Below are 21238 nucleotides of genomic sequence, written 5' to 3'. Positions count from 1 at the left end.
CCATCAAAACGGTGTCAGTTCGGGCTCTGAGATCCCTTCCAGGTCCAAGCCCAGGCCTGCTCTCAGCCCCTGGAACAGCTGGAATCCAGGCTAAGTGGCTTCCTAACATCCACCCAACCAAAAAATACCCAGGTAACGATGGCGTGGCCTGGGCTTCCTTGGTGCCCATGAGCCCAGGAGACATAGAACAGGCTCCCCTAGCACAAGGACCCCACCAGGGCCCTGCACTGTCCATGAACCTACCAGCAATACCCACAGTGAGAGCATGTGAGTGCAGCAGACAGCAAGGCCAGCTGGAGCTCCCACCTGCCCGTCCCCAGACTCTGAGGTCGTCCACTTCCCTGCGCCACCCCACCACCCATCTGACTACTGTGCTCTGGTGGCAGTCCTGCCCGGCTGCGCCTGGCCCTCTCCTGGGGCTATTCTTGCCTCCTCCCCACCTCCCTGTCTCCTCCTCCTCCACACACCCAGCAAGGGTGTCTCTTCCAATTACGCACTCCAGAACTCAGGGAGAAATTACAGACAAGACGGGGGCCCCCTGGGCCCACTGTGAGAGGGGCCTGGGCTGGAGCTCTTCTGATCATCTGACTCCACAGGCCTCCACTGTGGGCCACAGTAATGTTTGGGGCTCCTGGAGACAAATGTGTTCTGAACCCATGACCAGCAATCCAAGAAAAGTCAATTATTTCCCTTTCCCCAATGCACGGTCACCCTGGCAAAGGCCAAAGGGCCCTTTGGGGAAGGCTGGGAAGAGATGAATGGTGCACGTTTCTGACAGTGCAGTGGGGCTGTTCACTCAAGGGTGCTGGGTCTTAAACTGGCTCAAGTCTGTGAACCAACTGAGGAGCTGAGACTCTATTTTATGGTTCAGTTTGGACATTGCTCCCTTTTCCTGGACTTTCTGCTGACACAGATCAAGAGAAAACTGAGTAGACTCACCATGTGTTTCACTGCTAGAGACACAGTGACCAACTAGCCCAGGGCCCTGTCCCTCCTGATGTCTCACTCTGGTCACAGACCCGGATGTCCACTGGGCCTGGCAGGAGGGAGGCCAGAGTGTGGGGTCCAGGTCTTGGACCTCTGAGTGGAGATGCCAGCCATGCCTCCCATCTCGCAGACTTCCCAAAGTCCCGATGCCTCAGTGTGTCCCAGGCTAAACATGAGTGCTGCTTCAGGGGGTTCCAGATGGGAAGCCGCCAGACCCCAGCCACATGGCACCAGCAGCCTCCTCAATACCCCCAACCCTGTATCCCAAAACAGAACACACGAGAGTGCAAGGAGGGGGCAAGGGCAGGGTCCTCAGAGATCCCTTCCCACCACGGGGTGGCAAAGGGAGCCCTCGACTGTCTCAACAGGAAGCCGGACGGCTGATGCAGGCACACCCGTGTAAGGAGGTTGCCCCAGGAGCCACCAGAACCGGAGATGAGAAGCAGGGGCCTGAGGGTGAGGAGCTTGTCGTTCCACGCCCACAACTCCCCAGGCAACTTCATCTGATAAGTCTGTGGACACATCACACTTCTTGGAAACGTCCACACAAAAATCCATGCTATAGCTGCAGAGTGAGAGTCTATGCAATGAATTTACCCCCCCAAACAACCCTGCCTCGACCCCACACTCCTCCAGCCCAGCTCTGAGCAGGTGACCTCCTCAAGAGGATTAGCCCTCCTGTTCTACCTCCCAGGGCCAACATGCCCACAAGCAGGTCCGCAGGACTCCAGGGTCACTAGCTTCAGGGGCTTCCTACACCTGCAGAAGCTGTCCTAGAGTTGATGGCTTGGATGGGGAGGGGGTCAGAAAGGACCCCAGAAAGAGACTGGGCTACCTAGGCCTCCAAAACCACCTCAAACTGCCCATAGCCCCACCCATAGCTCTGCCCCAGCCTTCATGACCACTCAACTACCTCCCAGGCACCACATGGGCCCAGAGCCACTGCCTGAAGCAGGTCACACCTGCACCAACTTCACACCCACCCAAAGCCTCCAGGACCTGGCTCCCCAACCCCTCTGCCCCCACCCGCTGCAAGACACCTGGCCTAGCTCCTCAGGCCATCCCTGCCTGCACTCAGCCCACCCTCCACCGTGTCTTGTCCCCTGATAAGCGGCATCACTTCAGGGAGCAGAAAAGCCAAGTCCAGAGAATGATGGGGGAGAGGCGTGGTCAGGGGAGGCCACTGTGAGGAGGGGGAGCCCACAGCATTTCAGGGGCTCCGTACCCACCTAGGCTTCCTCTGCCACAGGCCTGTTCAGGGAAGTCCAGTCTGGCTGCTACCCCAAGTGCCCCGGCAGGACAGACCTGCCTGCCTTCCCCGATCCAGCCAACAAGCATGGTATCAACAGCCAAAGAAAGGCCCTGACTTCAAATCCTGGCTCCACACCCACAGGCTGAGCAGGGAGCCCCCAACCCCTGGCCCAGGCCTCCACTTCCCATCCACTCAGTGCCCAGCAAGCCCCATCCTGGTTCTGAGAGCCTGGGGTTCCAGGAGGACCAGCCCGCTGCTCATAAATAAAGTCAGCGCCTTGCCCAGGCTCCAAAATAATTACTACCTAATTACTAGCAATTACCATGGAGTACTTCAGATGACTCAAGGAACCCACCAGCCGCTCTGCAAGTTAATCCAAAGAGCTCCCTCGCCTGCCATGGGATGCCAGGAACCAGGCTTTGTGCACCTCCTCTGCCAGGCACCTCACAGTTCAAGCTCCCACCAGTGCTGGCTGGGGTCCTCAGACAGTGCCCTCCCTGCTGCATCCAGAAGACCCTCGTCCACTAAGCAGAGGCCAGGTGCAGCAAGTCATCTGAAGGGTCTTTCCCTTCCCTGGAGGGTCGCAGCCCAGGAAGATGTCCCCAACCCCACAGAGCTTTTGGGCCAGAATCCTCCCAGACTGACCCAGCTTGGTCACGCTCTCGCGGTCCATGAATGATAGACTGATGTCCCGGCTACCCACGGGGTGCTCTCCCAGGCCAGGTTTTGTGACATCAAGGTAGGACTGTCTCCCCATGGCTCATTCCACCTCCAAAAGCCTGAGCCCCCCACCCCTCAGCCAGCCTTACCTCGGACACATTGACACGGCCTTCTAGGAAGGCACAGTCAGCGGCATTGTGTGTGCACACATGGCGGTATTTGCACCAGTGGCAGGGGAAGGAGCCATTGACACACGACAGGCAGCTGCAGGCAGAGAGCGGGTGGTGAGGGTGGGACCACAGGACAGCCGGACACCCCCCACAGCTTGCCATCCCTCCTCAGAGAGGCCCAGGCCGCCCTCCTGACACTCCTCTTCACTGCCTGCCCCTCCAGAGCCTCCATCACCACGTGACAGTACCCCAGTGCCACCAACGCAGCGACCACTGGCCACGCATGACTGTTACACCCGTGATTTTCTCCCATCTTGATGAACTCAGATTTAAAGTCAGGTGTGAGCAGCTGCTGGAGATCTGGACAGAGCCATGGTGCACACCTTCCTCTCCAACCAGAACACAGGCTCCACTTGGTCAGTGGCCTCTGCGTCACCTCTGACCCGTCCTGAGGCCCAAGTGGAGCCGGCCTCCATGGGTGCTCTGCCCACGTGGCCTCCACAAGGCTCACAACTCATCTCAATAGCCTCCAGGAGGACACCACCTTTGCCTTCTGTCCAGGATCTCACAACCTGCCGGCCACCCTGGCCCACTCCAGCTACTCTGCTTCCCCTGAGGACCAGGATCCCCTCCAGGCCTTTGCCAGTGCAATCCCCTGCCCCAAAGATCCCCCCCACCTGCCTAGGACAAGAGAAGCTGCATTCTGGAAGTAAAGACACTGCCTGGTCCCACATGGGGGGCTCCACGAAGAGCTGTGAGAGACAGTCTGAGAGTCAGTCAACAAAGGCAAGGCAGAAAACCAGGCAACTCCCCCATTCCTGAGGCCAAAACCTGCCACCTGTTAGGGGCCTTCCTGCCTCCGCCTGGGCTAAGTCAGGGCAGAGCTGAGGGTTCCCCTCTCAGCCCCAGTGCACTCAGCTTCTCCTTGCTCTGAGGCCGGGGAGCTCATGGCCAGGATGGACAGTGGACACAGCAGCCAAAGCACAGCTGCGGCTCCCCACTCTCCACAGCCCAGCCAGGAGCCCCCCAGGCCAGCACGAATTGCAGGGGACCTGGACGCCCCCATCCAGCAGCCGTCCACCAGGCCAGAGGCAGCAGGCACCAAGTGGACGTGTGTGGGCCCCTGCCCAGGACCCGACAAGACCACCTCCTTCCTGAGTTCCCAGCCTCCATTCTGGGCCACAGGCCACTGTCCACACCATGGTGGACACATTGTCCCACGTGTACCTCAGTGCACATCACTCTGCTTGGCCCCCTGCAGCCGCACAGGGCCCAACAGCGACGTGCCCTCACCCCAGGCTGGTCCCCGGAGGCTGTCTCTCCTGCTCACTCTGCCCGCGCCTGCTGGCACTTCCATCCCAGCCTCAGGACCTTCCCATCTGCCCCTCACAGCCTCGCCTCTGCTGGCTCCCACCTGCCAGCAGCTCTCATGGCAGCCTCTCCCCTTCCCTGACCTCCTGGGTGCAAGAGCCCCAGCCTCACAAGCGCCACCCCTGCCCGCTGGACTCCCGCTGCAGGAGGGCACGGCTGCAGAGTGATGACAGTGGGGCCACAGAGAAAGGACACGCAGCAGGGCGGGGCCTGACACTCACGACCGGTGGACGCTGCAGTTGTAGAAGACAAAGCCCACGGAGGCAAACTTCTTCCCGGTCTCCTTGGACTTCAGGTAGAGTCTCACCACCCGCTGGTCTCCTGCACAGGCAGTAGAGCTGAGTCACCAAGGCTACCACAGAGCCCAGGACTCTCCAAGCCCCTGACATCAGCCCTGTTGAGTATGCAGGCTGGGGTGTTCGGGAAGAGTCTGCAAAGCACCTGACTGAAAGCTCCCAGCAGCCAGAGGACCCTGTGCCCTACACCCCCATGGGCCCCGCTATACTCATGGCTGTTGCCCCCCACCCACCCACTTGACCTCTGACCTTACACAGGCTGCCCCTCACCAAGCTATAGTCCCACCGATCCCTGAGCACACCTTGCCTCTCTGCCCCAGCGTCCTCCTGCCTAAGCTACCATCCTCTAGCCTCATGACGTGACATCCACCTGCTGTCCCCAGTGATTGCACACCTTTTGGGAGGGAGGGCCTGTCAGCCTGGCCTGGCCTGAATTGTTCCATCAACATCAGGACAAACAGGAGGTGAGACCCCCAGGCATCACGTGTCACCATCTCCACAGACACGCCCTTGGAACCGAGCTGGGCGAGGTGTAAACACACCTCCGTCATGGTGTGGGGGGCAGGAAGGGCACTCACCCTGGCCTCGCATGATGGGTGCCACCTCCCGGGCAGAGGGTGATCGGCAGTTGATCCGGCCATCCTCCAGGACACCCTCAGACTCGGTAAAGTCCTCAAAGGAGCAGTTGATGCCAGCTGAGAGGTCGGGTACATTCCAGGCCTGTAGTACAAGCTGGCCGGCAGGCAGGAGGCCTGGGTGAGCGGGGCCTGCAGCTGCACCTGCCCCCGCCACACCCAGGTACCACACTCACCGGAACCTGGGACATGGTGACAGACACGTTGCGCGGCTGCACCGTCAGCTGCACACACTGCAGCAAGTCTGAGGCAAAGCGCTGGGGCTCGTCCGCCCGCTCACAGGCATCCTGTCGTGAGCAGCTGGAGGAAGAGGGGACTAAGGCTGGGCGCCCAAGGGGCGATCCAGGGAGAGCCCCTGGACAGCCAGCCCACCGAACACGGGCCCCAGGCAGAGAATGTGCCCCCAGCCCCAGGACGTTCCTGCACCTGCTCAGCAGGGCCATCACCAGCTTCACCTTGATGCGTTGCCCAGGTGAGACCCACAGCAGGGCAGGCAGCTGGACTGCAAGGTGCACAGTGAGGCCCCCACCACCCTCCCAGGCTGGGACCACCAGCCCAGGTATCAGGGCCCTCCCTGCCCACCCATGCTCGCCTGACTCACGTGCTGTGCAGCACACACCAGCCGCAGTGGGGGTCCCGCGACCCCAGGCACAGCTCACACGACGTGTACTGCACACAGCTCTCCACAGGCACTTGCGTCACCTGGGGCAGGGGCCATGGCGTGAGACCCCTCCAGGTCTACCGAGAGGTTGCTGCCTGCCTCAGATGGTGTGCTCCCCCGACCCCACCCTGCTGTCCCTGCACTCTTAGGAAGCTCCTGGTTTGACACCAACTGTGCTCAGTCTATTCTAATGCTGGTCCCAGTTACCCTGCCTCAGCCTAATCAGCGAGAGTTGGTGCAAGAGCCAGCCAGCAGAGAACCTGCAGCATCGGCCACAGCAAGCCTCTGTCTGGACCCCTTCCAAGGTCTAAGTTTCCTGTGCGATCTATGGGCTCATCAGCCCCAATTCTAAGCACCAAAGAGGGCCCCAGCGATGCTCACCCCAGCCTCCCTTGCTCGGCCAGTACCCCAGAGCCCAGGGGAACAGCCCCCGTTCGCTGGGGGCAGAAAACCCCAACTATGCTCCAGAGAGGGGCAGAGAAGCAAGAGCAGGTGGAGAGGTGAGGGAGGGCTGGCCTCACCCCAATGTGTGCCTGCCTGGCCCTGCCTGCCCCCCTTCCCAGCTGCCACAAGGTCTCCAGGTTGAGCAAAAGGACAGAGGCGGCCCCCAAGCAGGCCAGGCCACAGCCCCAGCATCCTGGCACCAGGTCCAAGCACTCAGGGGCCCCCGAGGCATACCCCGAACCCTCCAGTGACATCTCTCCTCTGAAAGACTTTCAAATATCTGTGCTTGTAAAGTCGTTCCCAGCCCAGCTTAGGACTCGAGGCAGCATTGGTGGTGCAGGCCCCCTTGAGCTCCTGCACCTGCAGGTGCACACAGGCTGTTCAGAATGCAAACCCAGACCACCAGCCAGCTGTGGTTTACCCCTCGGGAGGGGAAGCAGCTACCCGCCCCGTTACATGTCTGTGTCCTGCCCCCACCTTCCAGTGAGCAGTTCCCCGGCAGGAGGGTGGCCGGGCCAGTGAGACACCCACCTGTTTCTCTGTCATGGCATAGAGGTACTGGCGGTTGGGGCTGAGGACGAGGTCACGCAGGATAGGGCTGCCCTCTTGGGCCACCACGCTCTCGTAGGCCAGGGCCGGCCGGCCACTAGGGCTCGCAAGGTCCACCAGGATCTGTGGCAACAGGGCTCTAAATAGGGGGCTGTGCCAGCCCCACCCCCACTTAAGGTCAGGGGTCCAAAGCCCCTCCCCCAGGCCTCCAACTCCTGCAAGAACAAGGCTGGGCTCAGAGAGGGCGGAAGGCAGCCCCACTCACTGCCCCAGCCCCAGTGCCAGGTAGGCAGCCCGTGCAGGGCACTCAGGCTCATCAGAGGCCAGAAAGGTATTTGGGGGCTGGGGACCACCACAGCCCAGCACCCACCAGTGAGCAGCACAGCCATACCCAGGGCAAAGGCGTCTGACCCTCCCTGGAGCAGGCTGTGCTTTAGGAGGAGGAGATATTTAGGGTGGGGTGAGAGCAGAGGCCAGGGCCCTGCAGGGGGTATGGGGAGTCCAGCATTGCTGAGAAATGAGCCCAGGAGCCTCTGGGGTGGGGAGGCTGAGACCAAGCCCCAGGCTGTCCTAGAGGGGGGTACTCCGGCAAGAAGCAGTGGAGAGAGCCGGGCATTTCATCTGCATGGAAATGTATTCTAGATCCCAAACAAACCGGGCGTTAATTAGCCAGCTCGTCTCCTCCGCAGCTCGCAATGCAGTGAGTATTTTTAGTTGCTTTTACCAAACAAATGTATTTAATTAACAGAGAGACCCAGGGGGCTTTCCAGAGATGGGACTCACGAGGCACATCTACCCAGCTCTGTGGTCCCAGGCAGGCTCTCCCGGGCACAGAACCTGCTCCTGCTCCTGCTCGCTGTGTGACCAGCCCAGCCCCCACCCCAGGCTCTACTCTAGCAGCCAGCCCATGGCTGCACCTCCACCTCACGGTGAGGGCCTGGGCCCAGCTCAGCACAGTACCCTTCTTTGTGCCCCCGCAGTGACAAGGCAGGGCAGGTCGGGGCAGCAGAGCCAGGCAAAAGCCCCTGGCTCCAGCCAGCCCCAGCAGGGGCTGGGCCAAGGGCAGCCAGTCAGGGTGGGGCACTGTGTCTCTGGGCCAAAGAGGCTGTCGGCTGCTGGAGACGGGGAGGGCCGCATTCCTGAGAGCTCCCGTGGCCACCCCCCACATCCACCCCCCACATCCGCTCAGCTGCCTCCCCACCAAGCAGGCTTAAGTCAAACCAGACCCGGAAGAGCTGAGCCCAGAGCTGGGCAGGGCCCAGCTGGGACGCCAGCAGGGCTGGGCCACAGTTGCCTAAACGGCTCTGGGCCGCAGCCTCTGCAAGAAGGGTACTGCAGAGTACAGCAGCCCAGCACCCCTGTGGGTAGGGCCTGCACAGGACCCAAACCAGTTCCCAGCCCACCCCACCCACACCCACCCAAGCCTGTGGCCAGAGCATGGCCAGAGCAGGGGAGAGAGCCCTCACCCAAAATGACCACGCAGGCCCAAGGCCTACAGCCCATGAGGTTCTGAAGGTACCGGCTCTACAAACCTCCTGCCCTGTGCCAGATCAGCTGCGGGGCCCGTGTGGGTGTTTAACCTCTTTGCCTCAGTTTCCCTAACTATGAAACAGGGATGACAGACACTCCTCCCCCAGACAGAGCCGTTCTAAGGATTAAATAAGGACCAAACAGCATGAAGGGCAGATGGGACACGGAGTGGCCACCCCCACAGCAACCACCACACTGAGCAGCCAGCCACACAGGCCTGGGAAAGCCAGCCCAAGACGTCTGACAGGGAGCAGGAGGCAGGATGGCGAGGAGGGCAGGACATAGCCTGGGCAAGGGGTGGAACACAGGGACCCAGAGCTCCAGAAGCACCATCTCCAACCCAAAAGACCCCAACCAATTGGGACTCTAGATTTTCCCTCAAGCTCTGGCTGCACCTCACCCCCGTCCCTCCAGCAGTCACCCTGAGGCCCAGGCCTCAACCCCATCCCACCTAGCAGCAGGTCTGCAGCCGCTGCCCCGACACCCTGAGCCTGGCCCTCCCTACCACAGACACCTGGCACACGGGTCCTCAGCAGCCTGACCTAACTGGATCACCAACCCCAGGGCTCGAGGGTCTCCACGAGGCATCTGAACAGGGACACGATGCAAGAGGTCCCAGCCTCCCCCCACTCTGACCACCAGTGGCCACATGATGCTAGAGACCTGACCCCAGCCCTGCTCAACCTGCCAGCCCCCTGTCTACTCAGCAAAGGATGGAGAAAGGTTTGAGGGAGAGGCAAGTCCAGGGGCAGGCCAGATCCCAGGTGTGGGGGTGGGCAGGAGGCAGAAGCAACACTCCAACCCCAGGCCCGGAGCGCCCCGCCCCACCCAGCCCGGCAGGGTGCCCACTCGGACAGGCGGCACAAACAGCTGCCACTGGAGCAGGCGCGCCCAGCTGTCCATCTGCCACACACCTGTCTGCCCCCCACCTGTCCCAGCACTGGGCCGTCCCCCCTCACATACACTGGCAGATCCCAGGAGAGGCTGACTCCTGGGGACAGACCACAGGGTGACAACAGGGTCATGGTTTCTGGGGGCCACGGAATGACTGGGGTGCTGGGGAGGGAGCCCAGCAGAGTGCCAGCTCAGAGTGTGGATGCGACCCAGGTGACAGACCCTCACTGGGCTGAGGAGCCACAGCCCAGACTCCGCAGGCCCCACGTGCACACACAAGGTGGGATGGGGGTGCCCCGCTGGAACAACAGTCCCAGGATGTGTTCCCTTCGTCCTAGCAGTTTCCAGGCTGGAGGCTGGTGTAGCTCAGCCAGCTTCATAGGACCACACAGACAAGAAGTTAACTGAGGCTCACACAGAACCTGCTGGAGGAACCCAGGGCCCTGGACCCCCAGCTGCACCTTGGGGCACAGAATCTCCCCCAAAAGTGGAAGGAGGGAGCCAGCCCCCTTCCAGGCAGGCATTCCAGGAGAGGAGGCACACGGGGGCACAGACGGCAGCGGACACAGGCCAGCCGTGAGCACACGTGCCGACAACACACCCACAGCCCGCAGCTGTCCACTCGACGGCCACCCACCTGGAGGCAGCCCACCCTGGAGGCAGCTGGGCTGCTGGCAGAAGCATCGGGAGACTTGAGGTGTCCTGGGCATGGGGGCCAGGCCAGTCTCCTGGTGTACTTCACACCTCCAGTTGTCACCTCCTTGCTCAGCAAACCTTCCCCTAAAGATTACCAGAATCTCCCATGACACCCAATCAGCCCTCCCTCCCACATCCCACCACAAAACCCTTGGGGTGGAGGGGCTCATCCCTGCTCCCAGAGCTCCCTCTGCCCGCAGCAGCCTTCTTTACGCCTGCTGAGAGGACTCCTCCCCTCCCCCACTGGACATGACAACTGGGCTGCACCAGGCCCCACTCCACCCCACCCAGTCTCTGGCTAGACCTCCAGCCTTCCAGTCCCCTGTCCCATCTGTACACTGGGGAGTTGTCCTGGTATTCTGAACAGAGGCACGAGGGCAGTCAGCATCTCTGGGGTGGGGCTCATCCCGGTGGCCGCTCAGTGCCAGGCCAGCCACTGACCTCACCTGAGGACCAAGAACATATCACGGCCCTGGGGAGTCACCCAATCCTCCCCACAATCAGGCCAGGGAGCAGGCTTACCCGCTTTGTCCCTGGGCCAGCCCCTGTCTCTGTGGGCCACAGGGGCCCATGACACAACAAGCAGGGATCCCTGCAGAAGAAGCCCTGACCAGGGCTGAGGAGAGGCAGCCACGGGGGTGTGGGAGGCCCAAACCCCAGGCTGGTCCGGCCAACAGCCCCCACACCCATCACCGCTGTAGCCCTGGCCAACTGCTGCAGGCTGGGAGCTGAGGGCCTGGCCAGGTCAGCTGTCCATCCAGCCCAGAGCCAACAAAGGGCCTGTTCTCTGGGCTGAGGGCAGGCGGGGGTGCCGAGGAGGATGTCTGGGCCACCCAGGCTCTGTGCCAGGACCGGCACGCGCCCTAGCCGCCCGGAGGCAGGGGGCTGCCCAGCTTGGCCCTGGCCTGGGGAGGCAGCTGGGGGCAGGCCCACCAGGCACCTCTCAGGCCTTGCCTCCCTGCCTGTGAAGTGGGGTGCACTTGCCAAGCCGACCCCTGGTCTCCAGGCAGAGCGGCAGCACTGGGGCCTCATGGCATCTTGGCCCCTTTGCAGATGCAGCTGCCAAGCCTGTCAGCAGCCAAAAGGGGTCCCAGGAGGGGCTACATGAGGGACAGGAGCCTCTGCTGCCCTCTCTTCTCAGGACCCCCCCAAGGGGCACAAAGCCGACCCTTCTCTCCTCCTCCTGACCAGGATGCCCCGATGGACCAGCTCCTGCCCCTCCTGGGATTCCCCTCTCCTCCGGCTGGGAGCAAGTTCTGGCCCCCTTCCTGGGTCCCCACCATTCTCAGAAAGGCCAGGAAAAATTGGATACGGGAAAAGCAATTAGTGAGTTCCTGCTGGCATAATTGGGTAATTAAAATGTTATTTGCAGAAGACCTGATGGCTATAACTGGGCCAGACACACCTGGCAGGAGGAGGGGTAGTTCCCGGGAATCCCATCTTTCCCACCCTGACCCCCACCCCGCAGAGGAGAGCAGGTCCCAGCAAGTGGGGGAAAGCCATGGCTGCCTCAGACAGGCTCCAGCCCATGCCAGCAGTGACCCCTCCGTAAGCAGCAGACCTCCCGGACCCTCAGTCTCCTCATCTGCTGACATCCACCTTACAGGGCTGTGAGGAGTCAGGAGCTCACAGCTCCAAAGGGGGACATGTCTGCTCAGAAGCCACCTACATACTGGGTCCCAAACCTGAACATTGATGTGGGCAGCAGTGCACAGCTACCCAGGAATCCAATCCACTGCTGTGGAGGCCACACCACACTGGGCCATAAGACAGTGTGTATCACACAGCCTTCAATCACACGTCACTGACTGGGACTCTGTCCTAACCCAGGACTTGGCTGGGGTCCCCACTGCAGTTCAGGGTCTCACCAGCAGGGACTCTGAGGACCACAGCAGGGACCACCTGGCCAATGTCTTGTCTCACGTCCATGAGCAGTCCACTGCCGTTCCACTTTCTCCCCACCCCTGTCACTTCAGTGCCATAATGCCACCTCCAGCCCTGACCCCCAGCACCTTCCTCAGAGTCCTGGACCCTCACACACCCTCATTACCACTCCACCCCATCCAGCTGGTCCCGAGCACCACAGGTGGATGCTGCCCCTCCCACTTTCCCTGGGCCCTGCCCTACCACACTGACCAGCACAGGGTCGCCAGTGAGTTTACCGGCCACGCACAGGCAGAATGCCCATGGCAGCACCTGAGGCCCGTGCCCACCCCCCACTAAGGCACTGCTCAGTCTCAGCATGCACTGTGGCACCTCTGAGCTTTGGCTCTACCATTCCCTGTCACTAGACACCATTCTCTGTAGATCCCCGGCCCCCAGGGATCCTCATCCATTGCCATGGTGGCAGGGGCTCCCACACCCTGACCCCACCATGGATGGGCCTTATCTGTCAGGGACGCGGGGGCTTCCCAGTGTGAGCCCTCATGGGCCCCCCGCCAGGCTGGGCACACTCGAGACGGGGCATCAGGGGCCAAAGCCGCCTGCACTTAAGAACATCATTCTTATCTAAGGTGATGAGGGGCCCATGCAGGTGCTCCAGTCTGACTGGCCAGGGAGCTCTGTGCACGCCCGTGGGTGACTCTGGCGCCTGCTGAGAAGCAGAAGCAATGCTCACGCACTTTCACGTTCCACTTGCTCCAGGACGAGTGGCTGGGACACCACAATTTAGACCCACAGGGGGAACGAGAGGTCCTCCCCTATGTCTCTGTGGCTCAAGGCACGGTGGCTGACTACACCCAACAGAAACAGAAAGAGGGTGGCACGTGCTCCCCAGGAAGCACAGATGCCTGCAGAGCATCACCAATGCTACCCAAAAGGTCGTGGGACCCCTGTCTGGGCGGGCAGGGGCAGCACCCCCTGGGCCCCCCCTGAGAGAGCAGCCACAGCGCACAGGAAGCAGGCAGCTGGGTCCCCTCCAGTCCCCACCAATGGCCACATGTGGGTCAGAGCACAAACGGGCCCAGCAACCTGCCCAGGAGCACCCGCTGTGTGCCTGTCAACTGACCACCCTCCAGGCACTGCCACAGGTCCCCCACCTGGTTCTCAAAGCTGCAATAGAGATGGTCTGACAGATTCAAGAGGAAAGAAAACACAATGAAGACCTGGCAGCTGAGCTCCCTGGCAGAAACTCAACAGAGTTATCCCTATGTGCACCAGGATCAGGCACAGAAAGTCGTGTGCACAGCACCACTCGTCACAGAACATACACGATACACACCATCCACACTGGAAGGGACACATGCAGGCGTGTATCTGGAAAGCACAACACAGGACACGAAATGGACCATGGCTCCCCACAGCATAAAGCCAGCCACTGCCAATCACGTTAAGCATAGGAAGACAATAGAAAATGTGCTGTACGACTCAGTTGGCATGGTCACCCTGGGAAGAGCAGGGACAGAGGGGTTCCTGGGATGGTGGGTGCCTGTGTGTTCTCTTGCCAACACACCCTCCACTGTGCACATTTCTGTGTGTGTCACTTTGGTACAGGCACCGTCATGGGCTGACCACGCACAGGACACCGAGACTCTCCAGCACAGCCAGTAGTGGCCCACCATGCTGCAGGTCCCCAGGAGAACGCCAACAGGGGAGGCCGTCCCTCAGAGCAACCACAGGCCTCAGAGGGCAAGGTGCTAGAGATCAAACCCCACCCACCCTAGATGCAACCCAACAGCAGGAGGGCACATGTGCCCCTGCCCCACAGCGGCAGCCCCCGAGGAGTCTCCCACCCATGCCCTGCACAGGCCCTGGGCAGGGGGCTGCAGTGGAGACCTGAGAAATGGTGTGCTGGGCGCTTGTGATGCCTGCTCTGCCTGGGTCTCTGAAGCACCACTCAACTTGCAGACTTCTAAATTCCAGAATCCTGCCTGGGGTTGGGGGAGGTGTCAGGAGAGAGAATCCTGGACCTTCCAGAGATGCAAGGGCCTCTGGAAGGCAGGTATTGTTCCTGGTCCCCTGGCATCCCAGGCCCCAAGCAGCACACAGTGGGTGCTCAGCAGTCACAGCCCAAGGAAACAGCCCTGTCTGAAGAAAGGACAGGCCAGGCAGAGGGAGCTGCAGACACAGAGCCCCCTGTGGAGTCGTCACTCCTGTCCCAGGCCCCAAATGCACCTGGCAGAGCTGAGACCACGGCCACAGTCCCCAAGGCCCCACAGACAACACAACTAACACCACAGGGCACGTGAGCTCCTTGGAGACCCGCCATTGCAAGGCCCGCCTCCGTGAATACCTCCCAACGCTAAGGAGAACAGGCTTGGGCAAGGTGTGGACAGGCTGAGAGCCAGAAGGCGCCAGCAGCACTGCAGCCTGCGGTCTGCGAAGAGGGCGCAGGCGTGGCCAGGAGGGGACAGAGCACTGCAGCCTCCGCACCCATTCGGGGGATCTCTGCAGGGGCCCCGCACAGGAAGGCACGCCAACCTGCCTCAGGCTCCCACAGCTTCCAGGGAGTCCTGGCGCACCCAGCATCTAGGGAAGGAATGCAAGGCCCAGGAGGGGCCCAGAGCCCAGGTGGGCACTGTCCCTTGGGCCCCACCCTGAGGACTGGCATCCCGCAGACCCTTGCAATGCCTCTTCCCTAAGTTATTTAATTCCATAGTGCAGGTCCCTGGGCCACAAACTGCTGGCCCATGGGCACGCTTGAGTTGGCCCATAACACTTAAAAACCTGCATTAGTTGTCAGCTTTTAACAATCAATCTCACACAAAATATGGATTTCCAGATTCTCTTGAAAAACTGGATGCTCGGGCAGATGGGACCAACATTCACCTGCCCATGGTCACCAGCGTGGGCAGGGCTGGGCCTTATGCGGGCCTAGCCTCTTAGGCCCTGCAGTAGCAAGAGGACCAGGGTGGGGCTGGTCCAAGGTGTCCCTCACCTAGCCTGCAGGGCAAGGACTCTCACCATCTTTGCTTTCTTGTCGGGGGCACCCGCTCTGCAGGAATCCAGGGCCCGTTCTCTCCGTACCCACTGGGGAGCCTGTGCTGACTCCACAGCGCTCAAACCAGGGGTTGCCCTTGGGAACTCCTGCCAGGGCTTGGGGTCCCCAGAAGCCATGGAGAGGGACTACGTACAGGGATGGAGCTCCAGGGGGGATGCCTAGTAGGAGGCTGCCTCTGTAGCGGGAGGGGACAGGTGGCAGTGTGGCTCTGGGGAAGGAAGGGGGAGGCAGGGAGCACCCCAGCAAGCCCGAGCAGCTCAAGTTGGCAGGTCTTGAATTAATTGGCTACAGTTTTACACAACACCACGTTTGGCAGGGCCTGGCCTGGGGCCAGCCAAGTCCCTGGAGCTCCCCAGATGCTTTTTTTTCCCCTCAGTTTTACACAACACCACGTTTGGCAGGGCCTGGCCTGGGGCCAGCCAAGTCCCTGGAGCTTCCCAGATGCTTTTTTTTCCCCTTTTTTTACTGACCGGTAATGGGATCGCAACCCTCGGTGTCGCGCCTGTACCGGGGACTGGCAACGGGATCACAACCCTCGGTGTTGCGCCCGCACCGCGCTCAGCCAGTGAGCGGGAACCGGTCTCCACATGGGATCCGAACCCTTGGCGGGAGTGCCGCCGCGCTCCCAAGCGGCGCACTCTCCCGTGCGCCACCGGGCCGGCCCGCCCCAGATGCTTTTTAAAGCTGGGAAGAAGCAGGCCTGGGAAAGACAGTGAGGCTGGTATGGCAGGCCCACCCCTGGGTCGGGCAGTGGGCAGGGGTCCCCAGGGTCCAGGCTCCACAGGCAGAATGGAGAAAGGGCAGGGGGAGCCTCTGTGTAAGTAGGAGGAGGAGGCCCCCAGGCCTGGCCCCTCCCCAAAGACCAGGGAACAGGATGTGGTGGAGCCGCCCAGCAGGGAGGGCCTCTTGGACCTGGCCCTGGACCCTGGGCCACAGCCACCGCACACCTGGGCCAGGTCGGCACAACACTGGAGAGACGGGCAAGTGGGAAGTGTGCTGCCTGCAGGCCAGGCCCTGGCCAAGGAGGGTCCTGTGCAGCTAGCAGTGAGTAGGTGTCCTTCGCAGTGGGTCAAGTCCAGAGGCTTTGTGCTGGGAACCGCGGGGGGGTTTCAGAGCCAGGGGAGGCAGAGGCGGACCCGACACCGGGCTGGCAACAAGCGAGGGGGGCCCCTTCTTATGGCCCCTCGCCCCACCCCCACCCAGGCCAGGGCGCCCCCAGCAGATGCACCCCATGGTGGGAGGCTGGACCTGAGGTCACCGCAGGAATAGGGAACAGTAAGGAAATGACGTTGGGTGGCTGCACCATCCTCAAATGCCACCCACAGCAGTTTGAGCCACTGCCAGGTCCCAGGGCTGGAGAAAGACCCTACAGGCCAGCAGTCCAAGGCAGAGCAGGTGGAGGAGGGGGCTCTTTCAGGAGTGGCTGCCCCCGACCCAGGCTCCCTCAGACAGGGAAGGGTCACTGAAGTGTTGGCCCAGCTCTCTGAGAACTCTGCCCAGGCGCCCAGCTCCTACCTCCAAGGACCATAGCTCCTTCTGTAAGGGAGGAAAGAGTGACAACCTTGGAGCCAGCAACCAGAAGCACATGCGGGGACTGCTTGTGCCTCAGTTTCCCTACCTGTCAGGTGGACAATGGGGCTCGTGAGGCCTCTGCGAGTGCTCAGAGAAGCTTGACAGCTTCCTGGTGGTCACATAGTCAGCAAAGGGGAGCTGAGGCCCGCGTGGAGCTTGGCCAGTTGCATGACACAAGGGTGGGAGAGGCCAGCCGCAGGCATGGAGGACAGTTGCTGCACTATCCAGCAACTGTCCAAACACCAGGTATTCCAGGTCTTGAGAAGGGGCCTGGCCCAGGGTGCAGAGGACAGCTCCAACCCCTACCGGCCCACTGACCCGCCCTCCCTGGTACTGGAAAGAGAGGGCCGGGGAGAGGGCAAGGGAGAGGGAGGCACGAGGGAACCTCGGGCTGGGACGGCTCCAGGCCTGATGCAGCCTCTTCTCATGGACGGGCCCAAGCCCAGCCATACAGTTCCACACCCTAAGCTTCAGTGTCCCTGCTATGTGCCTCGGGTGGGGAAGGAGGGAAGCTGGGCCAACTAAGACCCAGGGGAATGGCTGTGTCCTGCCCCTCCCCCCAGCAAAGCCCCCCACATGGTGCCCCTGAGCACAGGAGTGTGGGTTGGTGCAGGAGGCAGCAGGGGAGGCAGGTCTCAAGCAACCGTTCTCCAGCCGCTGCACTCCCTCAGCCCACCCACCAGCAAAGGCGACACTCCCAACCCTAACAGACATCTCCAGCTGGGGACAGACTCTGGGATGCTCCACGGGAGTGTCTCCAAGCTGACTGCACCCCAGCTTCCAACACACCCCATACAAGAAGTGGGGGTACACACTGCTGCCTCAGGCAGTATCCCACAAGGGGCCAGGGCAGAAGCACATCAGAGGACCCAGCTCCAACAGTACAGGGCTTGCATGCAGGGCACCAGGGTGGGTCTGAGCTGACCTGCCACCTGTCCCCATAGGCGCTCAGCCTCACGGCTGCTGTGAGCAGCACCCAACAGGACACCAGGGCACTCCCCACCCTGGCGGGCCTTCAGTCAGCAACTGAGTCCATACTGGCCCAAAGATCACCAGCGGCCCCACAGTCACCCCAGCCCAGAGCCTGGACAAGCAGGATCATTTCACAGATGGGGAAGATGAGGCAGGGGGCAGGGGGTCCCTTCCCAGAGATCACAGAGCCAGTGAGTGGTGGGACAGGGTTCCCAGGGCAAGAGATGGAGAGACCCTTTCACATACCTGCCAGCAAGGCCTCACTGTCCCTGGACACCCCACCCTTCGGTGTCCCCAGGAGTATCCTCCACACCAGGCCCGCCCAGCCCTGGCCCAGTCCCCACCCTGTCCCTACAGTGCCCATCCCACCAAAAGGCAGCTCCTCCATCCACCCCCTCCAGGAAGCCTCCCGGCCCAGCTCCGCACCCAGCTCTGCATAGCCCAACGTCCCCAGGAGGAAAAGGAACAGCTAGGAGACCAGACAAGCCGGCCCCACAGCACCCACCCCTCACCCCGAGGGCTAGGGCGGCAGCCCTGAGCTGGCCCTGGGTCATCCACAGCCACCGTTCCTGCAGCACCTGCCAGTGGCACGGTGGAGGTGGGGCTCACCCTTGGCCTGCCCTTGGCCTTGCTGTCTCACGCAGGGTAGGGTGGAGGCCGCCTGCCACAGCGGAGTGCTGCCTCAGCAGACACTGGATCTCACAGGGCCGGAGCAGGGACCCAGAGGGGAGGGAACCGTGTAAGCTGCCCTGCTGCCACCTCCTACACAGCCTTCCTCGAGGTCACCATGTGCCCTTGGAGAGCTGGTCCGGCGTGGCCTTGGCATCCTGTTCCACGTAGACCAGGCCAGCTCCTTGCTTAGTGCAACTGAGGTCAGTCAGACCCCCAGACACCAGACCAGGGCCATCATACATGCCAGATAGGCAAGGAGATCAGGACCTTCAGAGGTGCCCACAAGCTGTGCCCTCGAGGTCACTGTGCTGGCACAGGGTAAGGCCCCCACTCTCATACACTAGACTTCAGCTTCCCAAATCACAGAACAGTGCTATCTCCTCTGCCTCAAATAGGGCCTTTGCTCATGCTCCCGCCCCAGGGCTCCATCTGCCCTTCTACCCCGAGCCCACCCCCCTGACCTTGCGGATGCGGCCACTGCGCGTGCCAGCAAACACCACGGTGCGGCCCCGGTAGTCGTAGGCAGCCACGGCAGTCAGGCCATCATCCTTGTCCACGAACAGGGGCATGCCCTCAATGGTGACCGTGCCCCCCAGCGGCTGGTTGAAGTCCTGCCCGCAGAAGTCGTCGTCGATCTGCAGGGGCTGTGGGAAGGGTCAGGGTGAGAGCTGTGCCACCAGTGCCCTCTGAGGATGGGGGCCTCCTAGCTGGGCCAAGTACAAACCCACTAGCTGGGGAGGAGGTCTAGAGGGGGCAGGGGCTCACAGAAGGTCCTCTGGAGGCAAACACACAGCCCCAGACACAGATAATACAATTGTGGGTATCAGGGATTCCTGTACCCATTGGACAGATAGAGAAACCAAGGCCCAGCAAGACTGCCCAGACCCAGACAAGTGTGCCCAGGGTGTGGCCCTTCTCTCCTGCACCCTTGTCTAGCCTCGGGGGGGGCAGGGGAGACAACAGCCCTCAGCCCCAAAAGAGGCAGCCTGGAGGGAGGAAGGGAGGGGGAGCATGAACATCATGGTCCCAAAGGCAGGGCCCGCTGCACCAGGCACCCCGAGAGCCATGGAGACAGCTGGACAGAGGAGGGTGGCCCCTCTCTGGAGAGGTTGGGGGGGTGGGGGCGGTCACCAGAGTGACCGTGGAGATGGAGGCTTTCTTTCAGACAGGAGGAAGCAATCACACTTAAGAGGCAAAGGGAGGGCCGGCTGAGCAGACTGGGAAGCGATCGATACTGTGAGGATCCGGAGACGGCCAGAGGCTGGCGTCGAGGGGGAGAGGCTCCACTGCAAGGCCCGAGGAGAGGCAGCTGAGAGTGGGGCGGGGCACGCGGCGGGTGCCCGGGATGAGGACAGCCCTGCCCACTCACCGAGTTGATGCAGCCCAGCTCCTTGTTGAGCAGCCAGGGCAGCGAGAGCTTGCCCTCACCGCGGTAGCAGGACTGGATGCGTTCCTTGATCCTCTCCTTGATGGCCCTGAGAGTGAACAGGCACAGCACCGACTCCTTGGGTGGCTTCACGCGGTTCTTCTGGCCCTGGGCAAACACGGTGAACAACACGTCCTCGTCCTCGGCCAGGCCCAGCTGGTGGGCCAGGGCTCGGCCGGGCCGGCTCAGGTAGGCATCCTGCACCAGGCGGTACTCCACACCCGCCTGCTCGCAGCCGATGGGGAACTCCACGTATGAGTAGAACTTGGGGTCGTCCACGCAGAGCCGCACGATCTTGGAGGTGAAGAAGTGCTCACGGGCGGCATCGGGCGAGGTCAGCTGCGTGTCCAGCTGCAGGGTGAGGTAGTAGACGAACTGCTCGCTGCGGAAGCTGTACACATAATAGATGTCGAAGGCGGGGAACTTGGACAGCGTGTCTGACGGGATCTTGAGCTGCGACGACACGAACTCATCCTGGTACACAAAGCCAAACATGTCGGCGTCCTCCTCGTTGGCCATGAGCCGACGGCTGGACAGCGTGGGGAAGTACTCAGACTTGCCGTCAATGGGTGTGCCCACGAAGAGCTTGGCCTGGCCCTGTCCCGGCGGCCCGGCGATGAGCACACCTGCCATGCTGCCTGCCTCGCGCACGCTCGACAGGTAGTGCTCCTTGCGGTGGTGCGGCTCGCCCAGCTTGAAGAGGTCGTCCAGCCGCAGGAACTGGCAGATGCCCTGGGAGGCACTGCCACAGGCCAGCAGGCGGTTGGCGGCGTAGTCCAGCAGCAGCAGCTTGTTGACGTTGTCAGTGCTGCCCAGGCCATGCGGGCATGACTGCACGCTGGGTGGTGGGTAGCACTTCTCGTTGTCCTCCACGGGGCCTGTCACATGTGCCCGCAACAGCGTCAGGTTCCCAGACAACTTGTAGATGCGGTTCACTGCACCCACATACACCTCGCCGGTCTGCTCGTGGACCACCAGGTGGGTGAGGCCCCAGTCACTGGCTGCAAAGGTGCGGAAGGGGGGCTGCAGACCCCCTCCCATCCTGGGTGAGCCCGCAGCCGCCCACATGCCCCCCATCAGCAGCAGCAGCAAAAGCACTGGGAGTGCCTGTGGACTCAGAGGTGGCAGTGGCATGGCAGGCTCGGGCCTCGGGCCAGGGCGCTCGGGTCCTGCAGTGGCGAGCATCATGGGGCTGGGAGCCTCAGCCCTGGGGGAGAACAGGCAGGGAGTCTGCATGAGTGTGGGCACAGCCCTCACACCAGCACACAGCAACGTGCACACTCACTCCCCTTCTTTGGGAGCTAGAGACAAAGAGGGGGCACCTCCCTGACCTAAGGCGCTGCAAGCGGTGAGGGTGCACCAAGTATCGCCATGACACAGCCATGGCATCATGAGCAGCATAGGATGCCTGCCTGACGACAGGACACTCCATCAATGCCACACCCTGCCATCGCGGGAACAAGGAGGCAGCTGACAACGGCCTGGGGTCCAGACTGGGACCCTAGCTGCCAC

General features: G+C 61.9%; 1 protein-coding gene across 2 annotated transcripts in view; it reads right to left on the bottom strand.

Annotated features, from left to right (window-relative positions):
* The window catches only part of PLXNA1 (plexin A1), a 50249-nt gene extending 29332 nt beyond the window's left edge, over positions 1–20917 (bottom strand). For both annotated transcript variants that reach the window (XR_550655.1, XM_008574985.1), the window contains exons 1-8: positions 19670–20917; positions 18762–18944; positions 7008–7148; positions 5973–6073; positions 5548–5671; positions 5315–5468; positions 4662–4761; positions 3049–3163 (exon numbers count right to left, since the gene is read on the bottom strand). Coding sequence is in view for 1 of the 2 variants with exons in the window: in XM_008574985.1 (XP_008573207.1) it covers positions 3049–3163; positions 4662–4761; positions 5315–5468; positions 5548–5671; positions 5973–6073; positions 7008–7148; positions 18762–18944; positions 19670–20914 (2163 nt within the window). In the remaining variant the exon portion in view is untranslated. The remainder of the gene's footprint in view (positions 1–3048; positions 3164–4661; positions 4762–5314; positions 5469–5547; positions 5672–5972; positions 6074–7007; positions 7149–18761; positions 18945–19669) is intronic.
* Between the last annotated feature and the right edge of the window lie 321 nt (positions 20918–21238).

This window comes from Galeopterus variegatus, unplaced genomic scaffold (assembly GCF_000696425.1).
Source record: "Galeopterus variegatus unplaced genomic scaffold, G_variegatus-3.0.2 Scaffold1125, whole genome shotgun sequence".
Lineage (NCBI taxonomy): Eukaryota > Metazoa > Chordata > Mammalia > Dermoptera > Cynocephalidae > Galeopterus > Galeopterus variegatus.
The sequence above is the reverse complement of the archived record's forward strand: the minus strand, read 5'-3'. Positions and strand labels throughout refer to the sequence as shown.